General features: G+C 37.6%; 1 protein-coding gene across 1 annotated transcript in view; it reads right to left on the bottom strand.

Annotated features, from left to right (window-relative positions):
- The window catches only part of GRPR (gastrin releasing peptide receptor), a 195582-nt gene extending 176000 nt beyond the window's left edge, over positions 1 to 19582 (bottom strand). Inside the window, exon 1 of the mRNA XM_069760048.1 lies at positions 18899 to 19582. Coding sequence (XP_069616149.1) covers positions 18899 to 19311 — 413 coding nt within the window. The 5' untranslated portion in view covers positions 19312 to 19582. The remainder of the gene's footprint in view (positions 1 to 18898) is intronic.
- Positions 19583 to 20268: the final 686 nt, after the last annotated feature.

Raw genomic sequence — 20268 nt, 5'->3', positions numbered from 1 at the left:
CACTTGGAACAGGTGAAAAAGATTCAGCTGCATTGGTACATTACCCTTGTCCGCTTGGCGAAGTTTTTCCCGTCTTCCTCTCCTCTTTGTTGGAAGGGGTGTGGCGCCTTGGGGTCCTCCTCCCATGTCTGGTGGTCGTGCCCGCAGATTCAGGCTTTCTGGCGCGAGGTGGAGGCATTGATTGCCGATCTAACTCGTCTCCCCCTGGCGCTGAGCGGTCAGCTCGCTGTCCTAGGCATTTCCCTCATTGATCTCCCCTCCCCTCTCCGGCCCATAGTCTCTAATGTCCTGGTTGCCGCCAGACAATGTATTGCGAAGCATTGGAAATCCTTGGATCTCCCTTCTAGAGCCGAACTGATCTTCAGGATCGACTTACACTTCTGCTATGAGGTTATTATGGCTCAGGGTTTGTCGAGGAAAACTAAGGTCCTCTAATGGTGGGACCCCTGGGTGTCCTCCGCATTCATCTCTCAGTCTGCTCTTACCCTCATTTAAAACGTATGTTTCTTTAATTTTTTTTGCTGTATTTGACACTGTAATTGTGTATTTTGTACTGATTATGCTGTGGTCTTCATGTACTATGCACTGGATTTTCCCCTTATCCCCCTTCCCTCCCCGATTGCCCTCCCCTCCCTTCCTTCCCCTCCTTTACCCGAAGTTTACTGATGTGTTGTTTAACATGTAATATCTCAATAAAAATTTATTGGTTAAAAAAAAAAGAATGGGAGCCTGAACATCTGGCGTTTCCCACGCTGTCATCTATGTAACAGAGAGGGAAATACCGGCTCTGATCGTCGGTAAGTTCGTTACCTCTGGTTAGAGCGCTGCAGTTCCCACGCTGTCACACAGATGACAGCATGTGAGCCAGCACTGTGACCAGTGGTAAAAAGGTTACTGCCAGTCATATGCGTCAGATGATGAGAGTACTACTCTCATCATTGTACAACTGGTCTTGCTGATAGCAGCGAAAGCAGACGTACGATGATGAGACTATTCACTACCCGATGCCTGTGCAATGAATAATTCAAATTTTAAACTGGTGCGATAACCAGCATAGGTAAAGCTGACAGCTGCTCAGTGTGTTCCAGCTGGAGAGGACAGAGGTCACTTCACTGATGTGACCGCTCTCCAAATCATTCAGATCGTCGTGGGACATAGGAATTAATGGATTATCGTCGGAAAAGTGAGTATAACTTTGCTTTTTTTATTTTATACATGGGTGAAAGAGGGTCATAGAGTATTTATTTCAAATAAAGGAGGCTGTGTATTTATTTTGATTAAAGGATTTTAGTCTGTCTCTGTCTTTATTACATTTGACTATGAGATTATTAATGGGGGGGTGTTATAGACGCCTATCCTTTACTAACTTGATATTAGCAGCCATAAAACAGCTGACAATAACCCCACAACTATGACCCACTTGCCACCACACCAGGGCAAGCAGGAAGAGCCAGGCAAAGAATCAGAATTGGTGCATAAAATTGATGCGCCTTTTCTGGGGTGGCTGCAAGCTGCTATTTTTAGGCTGGAGAGGGACAAGATCCTTGGCTCCTTCCCAGTCTGAGAATGCTAGCCCCCATCTGTCCACTTTAGCTTGGCTGGTGATCAAAAATGGGGAGGACCTGACACTGTTTTTATTATTATTTATTTAAATAATTTAAAAAAAAGGAGTGGGGATCCCTCTAGTTTTGATAACCAGCCAAGACATTGCTCACAGCTAGGGGTTGCAGACTGCAGGGGTTGGTTTTGCCTGCACTGGTTATCAACAATAAGCGAGACCGTCTTTTTTTTTTTTTTTTTTTTACACAGTGTGCGTCAGACAATTACAGCAATGCCAATACTTGACATTGCTTTGATTGAGCCAGAAGTGCCCACACAGTAAAGCTTGTTTCAGAAAGCTTTGTTTTGGGCTACAGAACCTGAACAGTAACACGGACTTCCTGCAGAAGTCTGTGTTTGGGGTCCGTGCACGGACACTAGGTGTTCAGCACGGACACTAGGTGTTCAGTACGGACACTAGGTGTTCAGTACGGACCATGAACTTTAGAGTTTGGGTTCGCCCATCCCTAAGAATGAACACAATCATGTATTATTAAAGAAATTACAATATTTTTTTTATCTTGATACACAGACTATTCATATTTTAACGCACTTTATATATAAAGTTTGTTTGTAATTTTTGTATATTCACTAACTGTTATTACAATTGATATACCTGTATATGTATCACTTGTATACTATTGCCCTGCTTGAGAAAGTTCCACACTTGGAATGACTATCATAATGGGTCAATAAACCATTCACATTTTTTGACCTTGGAATGCTGCATACATTCTTCTGGATGATAGATAGATATAAGATAGATAGATAGATAGATAGATAGATAGATAGATAGATAGATAGATAGATAGAATTTTAAATTGAAAGGCAGCACCAACCTAATAGAGTACTGGTGCAAGCCACAAGGTCTGGACCACTATACATACAAAATAAAAAAGGCAGCATTCATTTTTCATAAATGTACACAACATCTCAGCTCTGGCAATCAGCCTTTCTCTAGTTTGCATTTAGCATACATACTGTAGCTACAGATGTAGCCATTGATTAACAAATATATCATGATGCATAAAAGTTATTTGGATGCAGAAAAGTGACTCGACATCTAAAAATTACAATTACTTTTGATCTTCAAGTAAATGTGTTAAAGTCTAACTGGAAGTGTGGTTGCAGGGAGAAAATGAAGTTATATTCTCCATGCAGCCGCTCTCTTCAAGTCATAGGGGCAGTGCCAGAGCACTGTGAGCAGTCAGCGGTCACTATACCTTGAGCGAGCTGTAATTACTCCCTTTGCTCCTTAATGACATCTTGTTCTGCACACACACGCTGCATACATACGCTAAAGTGCATTCTGTCAGTCAAGGAGCAGCGGGAGTGATTACAGTGCACTTACCGTGTAGTGAGGGCTGACTGTTCACTACCTTTGTGCCATCCCAATGACCTAGAGCTAGAGATGAGCGAGTGTGCTCATTACTCGAGTTTTCCGAGCATGCTCAAGTCTCAACCAAGTATTGCTGGTGCTCGGATGCGATGCTCAGATCCATGCCATGCATGTTGCGTGGCTTAAAGAACAGTGCAGGGATTGCCTGCCATACAAGGTTAAACTGTAGCCATTTTTATTGGCTGTATTACAGCCACATGCAGGGCAGGGATCCGAGCATTGCATCCGAGCATCGGCAATAATCGGTTGAGACTCGAGCATGCTCGGAAAACTCGAGTAACGAGCACACTCACTCATCAGTACTTAGAGCAAGTGGCTGCAGGGAGAAAATAACTTCATTTTCTCCCTGCAGCTGGACTTCGAATTATATTATAGATTAAGATTTATCTGCAGATTACCACTGAGACATCAGACAAATGCGTTTTTTTGCTGTCGGAATCCCTTTAAGTGTTAAAAGTTGACTTTATCCATCGTGATATCTTTCTTGTGTGTTACTTTACAAAGGGGTACATCTGCGGGCGACTGAGTTACTGGATATATCAGGAAGAAGTTATCACCTACTCAGAGGATAATGTTTAGATCAGTGGGGTCCAACTGCTGAGACCCCCTACAATCACCCAATGGACCCCATTAAGGATACGCACAGTTGTTCTATTCATTCTCTATGGGACTGCACAATACCCCAGATCACTGTTCTTGGCTCTGTTTGTGGATGGGAGATAAATTCTTCCTACCAGAATATTCTTTTAAGCCACAAAAGAATCAATTATTTACACTGAATTTGTAACCAACAACATAGTAACTTGTATAAATGAGCTTTGAGCTGCGACCTACAGGGCACATGCAATGGGACTATCCTCAGCTCTGTCATTAATCTCACTGTCTCGCGGTAGGATCCAGTAGGCTTACCCGCATTAATTGAGCATCAGAATCACAAACTATGAACATATAAGGAATAGAGACATACAGATGTGCAGTATATCAGTCTAGGCAATACAACAGGGAAACATATCAGAGCATTTGTGAAAAGTGTCATTGTACAAAGCAGCCATCGAAGAGTAATGGAGAATTTAGACCGGTGACTTCATTTCTCAGCTAGTGTCAGTGAAATGTGCAAATATGCTTAAAAGCTAAATGAGTGTGTGCTTGTCAGATACTATACTGTGCACCCGGTGTTATGTATAACCTGTCCCACGGCTCCACTGCTGCACATATTTCAGGATTAATCCCATAGGTTTAGTGCATTGGAATGAAGCCACGTTTCCTCTGCATCGTCCTAATGCTTTGGGACACTCGCTCGGCCCTGATATCCGGCTGCAGGTGATCTTTTCAATATGTTCCCATTCCTTTAGTGACCCAGGCTTTTATTGCTAGAGAATGAGACTATCTTGTGACAACTCTTGGTGCAGAGACTTGAATGATGTCCTTTAATGGCCCATTATCCCAAACCAGGTGTTTTGGAGACACAAGGAACATGATTGGACTGAATAATGAGCGGCGCGCAGCAATCTGCAGCTGCTGACTGTGCATTACGTTACTATGTCTGATAACATCGGTATTAGATAAAAACGTAAGTAACTCGCTACAGCGAACACATGGAGGATGATGAGGTGGACGGAGCTCGGCCCACACTCTGCACTGGGCTCGTGGTCATTTCCCGCACCTTATACCATACAAATATTTATCAAACACAGTCCATTTATTCTACACTCATGTCACAAGATAACTATCAAATTAAGAAAGGGACACTTTAAATGACGAACGCATAAGGATTTTGTGTCCTTCCCACGATTACGAGTTTTTTATGTTTAGAAATGTTGGACTATATAAACTATTTTGTGATATTAAGGTTCAAAAAACGGAAAATGTATAATATATTTCCTACAGTATAACACTACGTGTATCATATACTGAATAATATCGTAAGGAACCTAAATGGAGGGATTATCCATTAGAAGGGAAAGAGACTATTATTATACAGAATGTGCATGAGGCAGTAGGCTATTCCTACAAACTGTATGAGTGCAGTATTTTATTCCTGGTGGTAGGTATATACTATATGAGTGCAGTATTTTATTCCTGGTGGTAGGTATATACTATATGAGTGCAGTATTTTATTCCTGGTGGTAGGTATATACTATATGAGTGCAGTACTTTATTCCTGGTGATAGGTATACTATATGAGTGCAGTATTTTATTCCTGGTGGTAGGTATACTATATGAGTGCAGTATTTTATTCCTGGTGGTAGGTATACTATATGAGTGCAGTATTTTATTCCTGGTGGTAGGTATACTATATGAGTGCAGTATTTTATTCCTGGTGATAGGTATACTATATGAGTGCAGTATTTTATTCCTGGTGGTAGGTATACTATATGAGTGCAGTATTTTATTCCTGGTGATAGGTATATACTATATGAGTGCAGTATTTTATTCCTGGTGATAGGTATACTATATGAGTGCAGTATTTTATTCCTGGTGGTAGGTATACTATATGAGTGCAGTATTTTATTCCTGGTGGTAGGTATACTATATGAGTGCAGTATTTTATTCCTAGTGGTAGGTATACTATATGAGTGCAGTATTTTATTCCTGGTGGTAGGTATATACTATATGAGTGCAGTACTTTATTCCTGGTGATAGGTATACTATATGAGTGCAGTATTTTATTCCTGGTGGTAGGTATACTATATGAGTGCAGTATTTTATTCCTGGTGGTAGGTATACTATATGAGTGCAGTATTTTATTCCTGGTGATAGGTATATACTATATGAGTGCAGTACTTTATTCCTGGTGATAGGTATACTATATGAGTGCAGTATTTTATTCCTGGTGGTAGGTATACTATATGAGTGCAGTATTTTATTCCTGGTGGTAGGTATACTATATAAGTGCAGTATTTTATTCCTGGTGGTAGGTATATACTATATGAGTGCAGTATTTTATTCCTGTTGGTAGGTATATACTATATGAGTGCAGTATTTTATTCCTGGTGGTAGGTATATACTATATGAGTGCAGTATTTTATTCCTGGTGGTAGGTATACTATATGAGTGCAGTATTTTATTCCTGGTGGTAGGTATACTATATGAGTGCAGTACTTTATTCCTGGTGATAGGTATACTATATGAGTGCAGTATTTTATTCCTGGTGGTAGGTATACTATATGAGTGCAGTATTTTATTCCTGGTGATAGGTATACTATATGAGTGCAGTATTTTATTCCTGGTGGTAGGTATATACTATATAAGTGCAGTATTTTATTCCTGGTGATAGGTATATACTATATGAGTGCAGTATTTTATTCCTGGTGGTAGGTATACTATATAAGTGCAGTATTTTATTCCTGGTGATAGGTATACTATATAAGTGCAGTATTTTATTCCTGGTGATAGGTATACTATATAAGTGCAGTATTTTATTCCTGGTGGTAGGTATACTATATGAGTGCAGTATTTTATTCCTGGTGATAGGTATACTATATAAGTGCAGTATTTTATTCCTGGTGATAGGTATACTATATAAGTGCAGTATTTTATTCCTGGTGATAGGTATACTATATGAGTGCAGTATTTTATTCCTGGTGGTAGGTATATACTATATAAGTGCAGTATTTTATTCCTGGTGGTAGGTATATATTATATGAGTGCAGTATTTTATTCCTGGTGATAGGTATATACTATATGAGTGCAGTATTTTATTCCTGGTGGTAGGTATATACTACATAAGTGCAGTATTTTATTCCTGGTGATAGGTAAACTATATGAGTGCAGTATTTTATTCCTGGTGATAGGTAAACTATATGAGTGCAGTATTTTATTCCTGGTGATAGGTATAATATATCAGTGCAGTATTTTATTCCTGGTGATAGGTATATACTATATGAGTGCAGTATTTTATTCCTGGTGGTAGGTATACTATATGAGTGCAGTATTTTATTCCTGGTGATAGGTATACTATATAAGTGCAGTATTTTATTCCTGGTGATAGGTATACTATATGAGTGCAGTATTTTATTCCTGGTGATAGGTATAATATATCAGTGCAGTATTTTATTCCTGGTGATAGGTATATACTATATGAGTGCAGTATTTTATTCCTGGTGGTAGGTATACTATATGAGTGCAGTATTTTATTCCTGGTGATAGGTATACTATATAAGTGCAGTATTTTATTCCTGGTGGTAGGTATACTATATGAGTGCAGTATTTTACTCCTGGTGGTAGGTATACTATATGAGTGCAGTATTTTATTCCTGGTGATAGGTATATACTATATGAGTGCAGTATTTTATTCCGGGTGGTAGGTATATACTATATGAGTGCAGTATTTTATTTCTGGTGGTAGGTATATACTATATGAGTGCAGTATTTTATCCCTGGTGGTAGGTATACTATATGAGTGCAGTATTTTATTCCTGGTGATAGGTATACTATATAAGTGCAGTATTTTATTCCTGGTGATAGGTATATACTATATGAGTGCAGTATTTTATCCCTGGTGATAGGTATACTATATAAGTGCAGTATTTTATTCCTGGTGGTAGGTATATACTATATAAGTGCAGTATTTTATTCCTGGTGATAGGTATATACTATATGAGTGCAGTATTTTATTCCTGGTGGTAGGTATATACTATATAAGTGCAGTATTTTATTCCTGGTGATAAATAAACTATATGAGTGCAGTATTTTATTTCTGGTGATAGGTATAATATATAAGTGCAGTATTTTATTCCTGGTGATAGGTATACTATATAAGTGCAGTATTTTATTCCTGGTGATAGGTATACTATATGAGTGCAGTATTTTATTCCCGGTGATAGGTATACTATATGAGTGCAGTATTTTATTCCCGGTGATAGGTATACTATATGAGTGCAGTATTTTATTCCTGGTGGTAGGTATACTATATGAGTGCAGTATTTTATTCCTGGTGGTAGGTATACTATATGAGTGCAGTATTTTATTCCTGGTGGTAGGTATACTATATGAGTGCAGTATTTTATTCCTGGTGGTAGGTATACTATATGAGTGCAGCATTTTATTCCGGGTGGTAGGTATACTATATGAGTGCAGTATTTTATTCTTGGTGGTAGGTATACTATATGAGTGCAGTATTTTATTCCTGGTGGTAGGTATACTATATGAGTGCAGTATTTTATTCTTGGTGGTAGGTATACTATATGAGTGCAGTATTTTATCCCTGGTGATAGGTATACTATATGAGTGCAGTATTTTATTCCTGGTGGTAGGTATACTATATGAGTGCAGTATTTTATTCCGGGTGGTAGGTATACTATATGAGTGCAGTATTTTATTCCTGGTGGTAGGTATACTATATGAGTGCAGTATTTTATTCCCGGTGATAGATATACTATATGAGTGCAGTATTTTATTCCTGGTGGTAGGTATACAATATGAGTGCAGTATTTTATTCCTGGTGGTAGGTATATACTATATGAGTGCAGTATTTTATTCTTGGTGGTAGGTATACAATATGAGTGCAGTATTTTATTCCTGGTGGTAGGTATATACTATATGAGTGCAGTATTTTATTCCTGGTGGTAAGTATACAATATGAGTGCAGTATTTTATTCCTGGTGGTAGGTATACTATATGAGTGCAGTATTTTATTCCTGGTGGTAAGTATACAATATGAGTGCAGTATTTTATTCCTGGTGATAGGTATACTATATGAGTGCAGTATTTTATTCCTGGTGTAGGTATAATATATGAGTGCAGTATTTTATTCCTGGTGGTAGGTATACTATATGAGTGCAGTATTTTATTCCTGGTGATAGGTATACTATATGAGTGCAGTATTTTATTCCTGGTGGTAGGTATACAATATGAGTGCAGTATTTTATTCCTGGTGGTAGGTATATACTATATGAGTGCAGTATTTTATTCCTGGTGGTAGGTATACAATATGAGTGCAGTATTTTATTCCTGGTGGTAGGTATACTATATGAATGCAGTATTTTATCCCTGGTGATAGGTATACTATATAAGTGCAGTATTTTATTCCCGGTGGTAGGTATACTATATAAGTGCAGTATTTTATTCCTGGTGGTAGGTATATACTATATGAGTGCAGTATTTTATTCCTGGTGATAGGTATACTATATAAGTGCAGTATTTTATTCCTGGTGGTAGGTATACTATATGAGTGCAGTACTTTATTCCTGGTGATAGGTATACTATATGAGTGCAGTATTTTATTCCTGGTGGTAGGTATACTATATGAGTGCAGTATTTTATTCCTGGTGGTAGGTATACAATATGAGTGCAGTATTTTATTCCTGGTGGTAGGTATATACTATATGAGTGCAGTATTTTATTCCTGGTGGTAGGTATACAATATGAGTGCAGTATTTTATTCCTGGTGGTAGGTATACTATATGAATGCAGTATTTTATCCCTGGTGATAGGTATACTATATAAGTGCAGTATTTTATTCCCGGTGGTAGGTATACTATATAAGTGCAGTATTTTATCCCTGGTGATAGGTATACTATATAAGTGCAGTATTTTATTCCTGGTGGTAGGTATACTATATGAGTGCAGTATTTTATTCCTGGTGGTAGGTATACTATATGAGTGCAGTATTTTATTCCTGGTGGTAGGTATACTATATGAGTGCAGTATTTTATTCCTGGTGATAGGTATACTATATGAGTGCAGTATTTTATTCCTGGTGGTAGGTATACTATATGAGTGCAGTATTTTATTCCTGGTGGTAGGTATATACTATATAAGTGCAGTATTTTATTCCTGGTGATAGGTATACTATATAAGTGCAGTATTTTATTCCTGGTGGTAGGTATACTATATGAGTGCAGTATTTTATTCCTGGTGATAGGTATACTATATAAGTGCAGTATTTTATTCCTGGTGGTAGGTATACTATATGAGTGCAGTATTTTATTCCTGGTGATAGGTATACTATATGAGTGCAGTATTTTATTCCTGGTGGTAGGTATACTATATGAGTGCAGTATTTTATTCCTGGTGGTAGGTATATACTATATAAGTGCAGTATTTTATTCCTGGTGGTAGGTATACTATATGAGTGCAGTATTTTATTCCTGGTGGTAGGTATATACTATATAAGTGCAGTATTTTATTCCTGGTGATAGGTATACTATATAAGTGCAGTATTTTATTCCTGGTGGTAGGTATACTATATGAGTGCAGTATTTTATTCCTGGTGGTAGGTATATACTATATAAGTGCAGTATTTTATTCCTGGTGATAGGTATACTATATGAGTGCAGTATTTTATTCCTGGTGATAGGTATACTATATGAGTGCAGTATTTTTTTCCTGGTGGTAGGTATACTATATGAGTGCAGTATTTTATCCCTGGTGATAGGTATACTATATAAGTGCAGTATTTTATTCCTGGTGATAGGTATACTATATGAGTGCAGTATTTTATTCCTGGTGGTAGGTATACTATATGAGTGCAGTATTTTATTCCGGGTGGTAGGTATACTATATGAGTGCAGTATTTTATTCCTGGTGATAGGTATACTATATAAGTGCAGTATTTTATTCCTGGTGGTAGGTATACTATATGAGTGCAGTATTTTATTCCTGGTGATAGGTATACTATATGAGTGCAGTATTTTATTCCTGGTGGTAGGTATACTATATGAGTGCAGTATTTTATTCCTGGTGATAGGTATACTATATGAGTGCAGTATTTTATTCCTGGTGGTAGGTATACTATATAAGTGCAGTATTTTATTCCTGGTGATAGGTATACTATATGAGTGCAGTATTTTACTCCTGGTGGTAGGTATACTATATGAGTGCAGTATTTTATCCATGGTGATAGGTATACTATATAAGTGCAGTATTTTATTCCTGGTGATAGGTATACTATATGAGTGCAGTATTTTATCCCTGTTGATAGGTATACTATATAAGTGCAGTATTTTATTCCTGGTGGTAGGTATATACTATATGAGTGCAGTATTTTATTCCTGGTGATAGGTATACTATATGAGTGCAGTATTTTATCCCTGGTGATAGGTATACTATATAAGTGCAGTATTTTATTCCTGGTGGTAGGTATACAATATGAGTGCAGTATTTTATTCCTGGTGGTAGGTATACTATATGAGTGCAGTATTTTATTCCTGGTGATAGGTATACTATATGAGTGCAGTATTTTATTCCTGGTGATAGGTATTCTATATAAGTGCAGTATTTTATTCCTGGTGATAGGTATACTATATGAGTGCAGTATTTTATTCCTGGTGGTAGGTAGATACTATATGAGTGCAGTATTTTATTCCCGGTGATAGGTATACTATATGAGTGCAGTATTTTATTCCTGGTGGTAGGTATACTATATGAGTGCAGTATTTTATTCCGGGTGGTAGGTATACTATATGAGTGCAGTATTTTATTCTTGGTGGTAGGTATACTATATGAGTGCAGTATTTTATTCTTGGTGGTAGGTATACTATATGAGTGCAGTATTTTATCCCTGGTGATAGGTATACTATATGAGTGCAGTATTTTATCCCTGGTGATAGGTATACTATATAAGTGCAGTATTTTATTCCTAGTGGTAGGTATATACTATATGAGTGCAGTATTTTATTCCTAGTGGTAGGTATACTATATGAGTGCAGTATTTTATTCCTGGTGGTGGGTATACTATATGAGTGCAGTATTTTATTCCGGGTGGTAGGTATACTATATGAGTGCAGTATTTTATTCCTGGTGGTAGGTTTAATATATGAGTGCAGTATTTTATTCCTGGTGGTAGGTATATACTATATGAGTGCAGTATTTTATTCTTGGTGGTAGGTATACTATATGAGTGCAGTATTTTATTCTTGGTGGTAGGTATATACTATATGAGTGCAGTATTTTATTCCTGGTGGTAAGTATACAATATCAGTGCAGTATTTTATTCCTGGTGATAGGTATACTATATGAGTGCAGTATTTTATTCCTGGTGATAGGTATACTATATGAGTGCAGTATTTTATTCCTGGTGGTAGGTTTAATATATGAGTGCAGTATTTTATTCCTGGTGGTAGGTATACTATATGAGTGCAGTATTTTATTCCTGGTGATAGGTATACTATATGAGTGCAGTATTTTATTCCTGGTGGTAGGTATACTATATAAGTGCAGTATTTTATTCCTGGTGATAGGTATACTATATGAGTGCAGTATTTTATTCCTAGTGGTAGGTATACAATATGAGTGCAGTATTTTATTCCTGGTGATAGGTATACTATATGAGTGCAGTATTTTATTCCGGGTGGTAGGTATATACTATATGAGTGCAGTATTTTATTCCTAGTGGTAGGTATACTATATGAGTGCAGTATTTTATTCCTAGTGGTAGGTATACTATATGAGTGCAGTATTTTATTCCGGGTGGTAGGTATATACTATATGAGTGCAGTATTTTATTCTTGGTGGTAGGTATACTATATGAGTGCAGTATTTTATTCCGGGTGGTAGGTATACTATATGAGTGCAGTATTTTATTCCTGGTGGTAAGTATACTATATGAGTGCAGTATTTTATCCCTGGTGATAGGTATACTATATAAGTGCAGTATTTTATTCCTGGTGATAGGTATACTATATGAGTGCAGTATTTTATTCCTAGTGGTAGGTATACTATATGAGTGCAGTATTTTATTCCTAGTGGTAGGTATACTATATGAGTGCAGTATATTATTCCGGGTGGAAGGTATATACTATATGAGTGCAGTATTTTATTCTTGGTGGTAGGTATACTATATGAGTGCAGTATTTTATTCCGGGTGGTAGGTATATACTATATGAGTGCAGTATTTTATTCTTGGTGGTAGGTATACTATATGAGTGCAGTATTTTATTCCTGGTGATAGGTATACTATATGAGTGCAGTATTTTATTCCTGGTGGTAGGTATACAATATAAGTGCAGTATTTTATTCCTGGTGGTAGGTATATACTATATGAGTGCAGTATTTTATTCCTGGTGGTAGGTATACAATATGAGTGCAGTATTTTATTCCTGGTGATAGGTATACTATATGAGTGCAGTATTTTATCCCTGGTGATAGGTATACTATATAAGTGCAGTATTTTATTCCTGGTGGTAGGTATACAATATGAGTGCAGTATTTTATTCCTGGTGGTAGGTATACTATATGAGTGCAGTATTTTATTCCTGGTGATAGGTATACTATATGAGTGCAGTATTTTATTCCTGGTGATAGGTATACTATATGAGTGCAGTATTTTATTCCTGGTGATAGGTATACTATATAAGTGCAGTATTTTATTCCTGGTGATAGGTATACTATATGAGTGCAGTATTTTATTCCCGGTGATAGGTATACTATATGAGTGCAGTATTTTATTCCTGGTGGTAGGTATATACTATATGAGTGCAGTATTTTATCGCTGGTGATATGTATACTATATGAGTGCAGTATTTTATTCCTGGTGGTAGGTATACTATATAAGTGCAGTATTTTATTCCTGGTGATAGGTATACTATATGAGTGCAGTATTTTATTCCTAGTGGTAGGTATACTATATGAGTGCAGTATTTTATTCCTAGTGGTAGGTATATACTATATGAGTGCAGTATTTTATTCCTGGTGGCAGGTATAATATATGAGTGCAGTATTTTATTCCTAGTGGTAGGTATATACTATATGAGTGCAGTATTTTATTCCTAGTGGTAGGTATAATATATGAGTGCAGTATTTTATTCCTGTAAACTATATGAGTGCATTATTTTATTCCTGGTGGTAGGTATAATATATGAGTGCAGTATTTTATTCCTGGCGGCTGGTATAATATATGAGTGCAGTATTTTATTCCTGTAAACTATATGAGTGCAGTATTTTATTCCTGGCGATAGGTACAGTACAGACCAAAAGTTTGGACACACCCTCTCGTTTAAAGATTTTTCTGTATTTTCATGACTATGAAAATTGTACATTCACAATGAAGGCATCAAAACTATGAATTAACACATGTGAAATTATATACTTAACACAAAGATGTGAAACAACTGAAATTATGTCTTATATTCTAGGTTCTTCAAAGTAGCCACCTTTTGCTTTGATGATTGCTTTGCACACTCTTGGCATTCTCTTGATGAGCTTCAAGAGGCAGTAACTGGATATGGTTTTCACTTCACAGGTGTGCCCTGTCAGGTTTAATAAGTGGGATTTCTTGCCTTATAAATGGGGTTGGGACCATCTGTTGTGTTGTGCAGAAGTCTGGTGGATACACAGCTGATAGTCCTACTGAATAGACTGCTAGAATTTGTATTATGGCAAAATGAAGCAGCTAAGTAAAGAAAAACAAGTGGCCATCATTACTTTAAGAAATGAAGGTCAGTCAGTCTGAAAAATTGGGAAAACTTTGAAAGTGTTCCCAAGTGAAGTTGCAAAAACCATCAAGCGCTACAAAGAAACTGGCTCACATGAGGACCGCCCCAGGAAAGGAAGACCAAGAGTCACCTCTGCTTCTGAGGATAAGTTTATCCCAGTCACCAGCCTCAGAAATTGCAGGTTAACAGCAGCTCAGATTAGAAACCATGTCAATGCCACACAGAGTTCTAGCAGCAGACACATCTCTACAACAACTGTTAAGAGGAGACTTTGTGCAGCAGGACTTCATGGTATAATAGCTGCTAGGAAACCACTGCTAAGGACAGACAACAAGCGGAAGAGACTTGTTTCGGATAAAGAACACAAGGAATAGACATTAGACCAGAGGAAATCTGTGCTTTGGTCTGATGAGTCCAAATTTGAGATCTTTGGTTCCAACCACCGTGTCTTTGTGCGACGCAGAAAAGGTGAACGGATGAACTCTACATGCCTGGTTCCCACCGTGAAGCATAGAGGAGAAGGTGTGATGGTGTGGGGGTGCTCTCCTGGTGACACTGTTGGGGATTGATTCAAAATTTAAGGCATACTGAACCAGCATGGCTACCACAGCATCTTGCAGCGGCATGCTATTCCATCCGTTTGCGTTTAGTTAGACCATCATTTATTTTCCAACAGGACAATTACCCCAAACACACCTCCAGGCTGTGTAAGGGCTATTTGACCAAGAAGGAGAGTGATGGGGTGCTACCCCAGATGACCTGGCCTCCACAGTCACCAGACCTGAACCCAATCAAGATGGTTTGGGGTGAGCTGGACCGTAGAGTGAAGGCAAAAGGGCCAACAAGTGCTCAGCATCTCTGGGAACTCCTTCAAGATTGTTGGAAGACCATTCCCGGTGACTACCTCTTGAAGCTCATCAAGAGAATGCCAAGAGTGTGCAAAGCAGTCATCAAAGCAAAAGGTGGCTACTTTGAAGAACCTAGAATATAAGACACAATTTCAGTTGTTTCACACTTTTTTGTTAAGTATATAATTCCACATGTGTTAATTCATAGTTTTGATGCCTTCAGTGTGAATTTACAATTTTCATAGTCATGAAAATACAGAAAAATCTTTAAATGAGAAGGTGTGTCTAAACTTTTGGTCTGTACTGTATACTATAGTATTTTATTCCCGGTGATAGGTATACTATATGAGTGCAGTATTTTATTCCCAGTAAATAGGTATACTATATGAGTGCAGTATTTTATTCCCGGTGATAGGTATATACTATATGAGTGCAGTATTTTATTCCCGGTGATAGGTATACTATATGAGTGTAGTATTTTATTCCTGGTGATAGGGATATTATATGAGTGTAGTATTTTATTCCCGGTGATAGGTATACTATATGAGTGCAGTATTTTATTCCCAGTAAATAGGTATACTATATGAGTGCAGTATTTTATTCTCGGTGATAGGTATACTATATGAGTGTAGTATTTTATTCCTGGTGATAGGGATATTATATGAGTGCAGTATTTTATTCCCGGTGATAGGTATATACTATATGAGTGCAGTATTTTATTCCCAGTAAATAGGTATACTATATGAGTGCAGTATTTTATTCTCGGTGATAGGTATACTATATGAGTGTAGTATTTTATTCCTGGTGATAGGGATATTATATGAGTGCAGTATTTTATTCCCGGTGATAGGTATATACTATATGAGTGCAGTATTTTATTTCCAGTAAATAGGTATACTATATGAGTGCAGTATTTTATTCCTGGTGATAGGTATACTATATGAGTGTAGTATTTTATTCCTGGTGGTAGGTATACTATATGAGTGCAGTATTATATTCCTGGTGGCAGTTATACTATATGAGTGCAGTATTTTATTCCCAGTAAATAGGTATACTATATGAGTGCAGTATTTTATTCCTGGTGATAGGTATACTATATGAGTGTAGTATTTTATTCCTGGTGGTAGGTATATACTATATGAGTGTAGTATTTTATTCCTGGTGATAGGGATATTATATGAGTGCAGTATTTTATTCCCGGTGATAGGTATACTATATGAGTGCAGTATTTTATTCCTGGTGATAGGTATACTATATGAGTGCAGTATTTTATTCTTGGTGGTAGGTATATACTATATGAGTGCAGTATTTTATTATTGGTGGTAGGTATACTATATGAGTGCAGTATTTTATTCTTGGTGGTAGGTATACAATATGAGTGCAGTATTTTATTCCTGGTGGTAGGTATACTATATGAGTGCAGTATTTTATTCCTGGTGGTAGGTATACTATATGAGTGCAGTATTTTATTCCCGGTGATAGGTATACTATAGGAGTGCAGTATTTTTTTCCTGGTGAAAGGTATAATATATGAGTGCAGTATTTTATTCCCGGTGATAGGTATACTATATGAGTGCAGTATTTTATTCCTGGTGGTAGGTATAATATATGAGTGCAGTATTTATTCCTGGTGGTAGGTATACTATATGAGTGCAGTATTTTTTTCCTGGTGATAGGGATATTATATGAGTGCAGTATTTTATTCCCGGTGATAGGTATACAATATGAGTGCAGTATTTTATTCCTGGTGGCAGGTATAATATATGAGTGCAGTATTTTATTCCTGGTGGTAGGTATATACTATATGAGTGCAGTATTTTATTCCTGGTGGTAGGTATCTATATATATAATTGTCTAAGGGTTTTTCTGTCTGTCTGTCTGTCTGTCCTGGAAATCCCGCGTCTCTGATTGGTCGAGGCCGCCAGGCCTCGACCAATCAGCGACGGGCACAGCGACGATGATGTCATAAAGGACGTAGACATCCCGCGTCTCTGATTGGCCGAGGCCGCCAGTCCTTGACCAATCAGCGATGGGCACAGTATCGACGTAGATGTCATAATGGTTGCCATGGCGACGATGATGTCATAAAGGTTGCCTCGACCAATCAGCGACGGGCACAGTCTGCCGCGAATTCTGGAATCATCATTGTCCATATACTACGGGGACATGCATATTCTAGAATACCCGATGCGTTAGAATCGGGCCACAATCTAGTATACTATATGAGTGCAGTATTTTATTCCTGGTGATAGGTATATACTATATGAGTGCAGTATTTTATTCCTAGTGGTAGGTATATACTATATGAGTGCAGTATTTTATCCCTGGTGGTAGGTATACTATATGAGTGCAGTATTTTATCCCTGGTGATAGGTATATACTATATGAGTGCAGTATTTTATTCCTAGTGGTAGGTATATACTATATGAGTGCAGTATTTTATCCCTGGTGGTAGGTATACTATATGAGTGCAGTATTTTATTTCTGGTGGTAGGTATATACTATATGAGTGCAGTATTTTATTTCTGGTGGTAGGTATATACTATATGAGTGCAGTATTTTATCCCTGGTGGTAGGTATACTATATGAGTGCAGTATTTTATTCCTAGTGGTAGGTATATACTATATGAGTGCAGTATTTTATCCCTGGTGATAGGTATACTATATGAGTGTAGTATTTTATTCCTGTTGATAGGTATAATATATGAGTGCAGTATTTTATTCCCGGTGATAGTTATACTATATGAGTGTAGTATTGTATTCCTGGTGGTAGGTATACTATATGAGTGAAGTATTTTATTCCTGGTGGTAGGTATACTATATGAGTGAAGTATTTTATTCCTGGTGGTAGGTATACTATATGAGTGCAGTATTTTATCCCTGGTGATAGGTATACTATATGAGTGTAGTATTTTATTCCTGTTGATAGGTATAATATATAAGTGCAGTATTTTATTCCTGGTGGTAGGTATACTATATGAGTGCAGTATTTTATTCCTGGTGGTAGGTATACTATATGAGTGAAGTATTTTATTCCTGGTGGTAGGTATATACTATATGAGTGCAGTATTTAATGCCTGAACAATGTGAATTTTTCAATAAAATCATCGTGTACTTTATTCTATTTCATTCAAATATCTTATCACTCAATACAGTTGTAAATTGTTATTTCTTGATTATTAACTTTATCCAACACCTGAGAATTTTGACAGTTAACTCTAATATCCATCTCGTCCATGTTGCACTCAGGTGAGATCGAGGAATTTGTCGCAGTCGGCTTGTCAATACTATTACATTTGTTTGCATTTAGCTTGTAAATTTTGTGGTCCTCTTTGATTTTTCATCAAACATAAGCCAGTTTTAGCAAAATCATGGAGACAAATATTGGTTTTTGCCCTTCTCCTCACTCGCCATCTCTAGACTGAGACTATCCTGTCATACAAAATCCCCCTTCGTATCTTCCTGAATTGTGATGTGGGAAAACTGAGATTTTACGTTTACCTGCAGTTACACTTGAAATGTTCAGAATCTGAGGTTAGCTAAAATGTATTATATGTGTTTTGTTTTTATTATATTTATTAAACAGAGAAATAATAATAATAACAATAATAATAATAATAATTCCATGTAAATCTTAACTGATGTTCCAAAGACAAGATAGCCCCTGGCCTACTTACCTGTCAGCTGAGAGGGCAGTCAGGGTGAACACTGAGACTCCCACAGAGGTGAGCTGTATGAAGGGAATGAGCTTGCAGCCCACCCTGCCAAACAACCACTTATCTGCCAGGTACCTGCTGGCATCCACCGGGGCACAAGTGACCAACAAGAGAAGATCTCCGAAAGCCAGGCTGGAGATGAACAGATTAGGGACATTTCTCATGGATTTTACAGTGCAGAAAATCTTGATTAAAGTCACATTCCCAACAAGTCCTACAAGAATGATGAGCCCATAAACCGGAGCGATGGCGTACGTCACCCCAGGGTAGAACCAGTCTTCTGTAGAGTGGTTGGAGCTCTGATTTAAGCAGGAGCTGGTGAGGGCCAAGTTATCCCCTTCAAAGTCCAGCAGCAGGCAGTTTTCTGGGCTCATTGTCAGGCTGCAGGTATTTTCTGTTACATTCACTGTCAGCCCATTAAGTCTTCACATGCTGAGGGGAATATTCACATTTTAGAGGTCTTCACTTTTTTGTGTGGGGTTTTGATCCTTTATTGCTTCATTGGTCCTGCATGTCTTCTTTTAGGATCCTCCAAACTCCTTAAAATATAAGCCAAAGTAGCTGGTAGATCAGATTGCACATACCTTGACTCCACTCTGAATGATGATGCACTGTAGAAAGAATTCAGAGGAGCTCCCTGAAGACTTGTGACACTTCACAAAGGAAGAAATCCTGAGTCCACCTGCTTGCACTACTATGAAGCAATGTAATGTGGAAATCTGTGCAAGTGCTGCTGTGTTCTCTGCATCTGGGATATGTGCAGAGAGATGACAGACTCCCCCTACTGGGCAAACTGGGCACTGCTGCTGAGAATACAGCCAGCAAAGCCCCTTTTTACTGTTTGCTTTCTACAAGGATTGTGGTGCTCTACATCCATAGGACCAGTCAGTTGCCCAGGGACTATGATGCAAGCAGACAGTGACTAGTGATCATCTAAGGCACAGTCAAAATAATGATATTACATTTGCATGTATGCAGACACTGAACTGTAAAATACAGTGCACGATCTCAAGGTGTAAATTCAATCAGGGTTACATTTCTGTACATTGAACAACTCTTTGCTATAGAATTTAACCAATCATGAACTCAGTTTTAAATTCAGTATTTTTATTAAAAAATAGTTTACCCAATGAGACCCCATAATTAGTAAATAATAGAAAATTCTGCCTTAGAGGATGGTTCTAGAATATGGAGAAGAGTTACCCCTTAGATCCCACAAAGAAGCCTGTCATACATTAAAATAAGATCTCATACTTTGCACTGATGAGGGGGAAACCCCCTGAAACACGTGTCTGCGTATTGAGATTCTGGTTTGGCTTTTATCCAAACTC

Source organism: Ranitomeya imitator, chromosome 3, assembly GCF_032444005.1.
Source record: "Ranitomeya imitator isolate aRanImi1 chromosome 3, aRanImi1.pri, whole genome shotgun sequence".
NCBI classification, from domain to species: Eukaryota; Metazoa; Chordata; class Amphibia; order Anura; family Dendrobatidae; genus Ranitomeya; species Ranitomeya imitator.
Note: the sequence above shows the minus strand (reverse complement) of the source record. Positions and strands in the feature narration are given on the sequence as shown.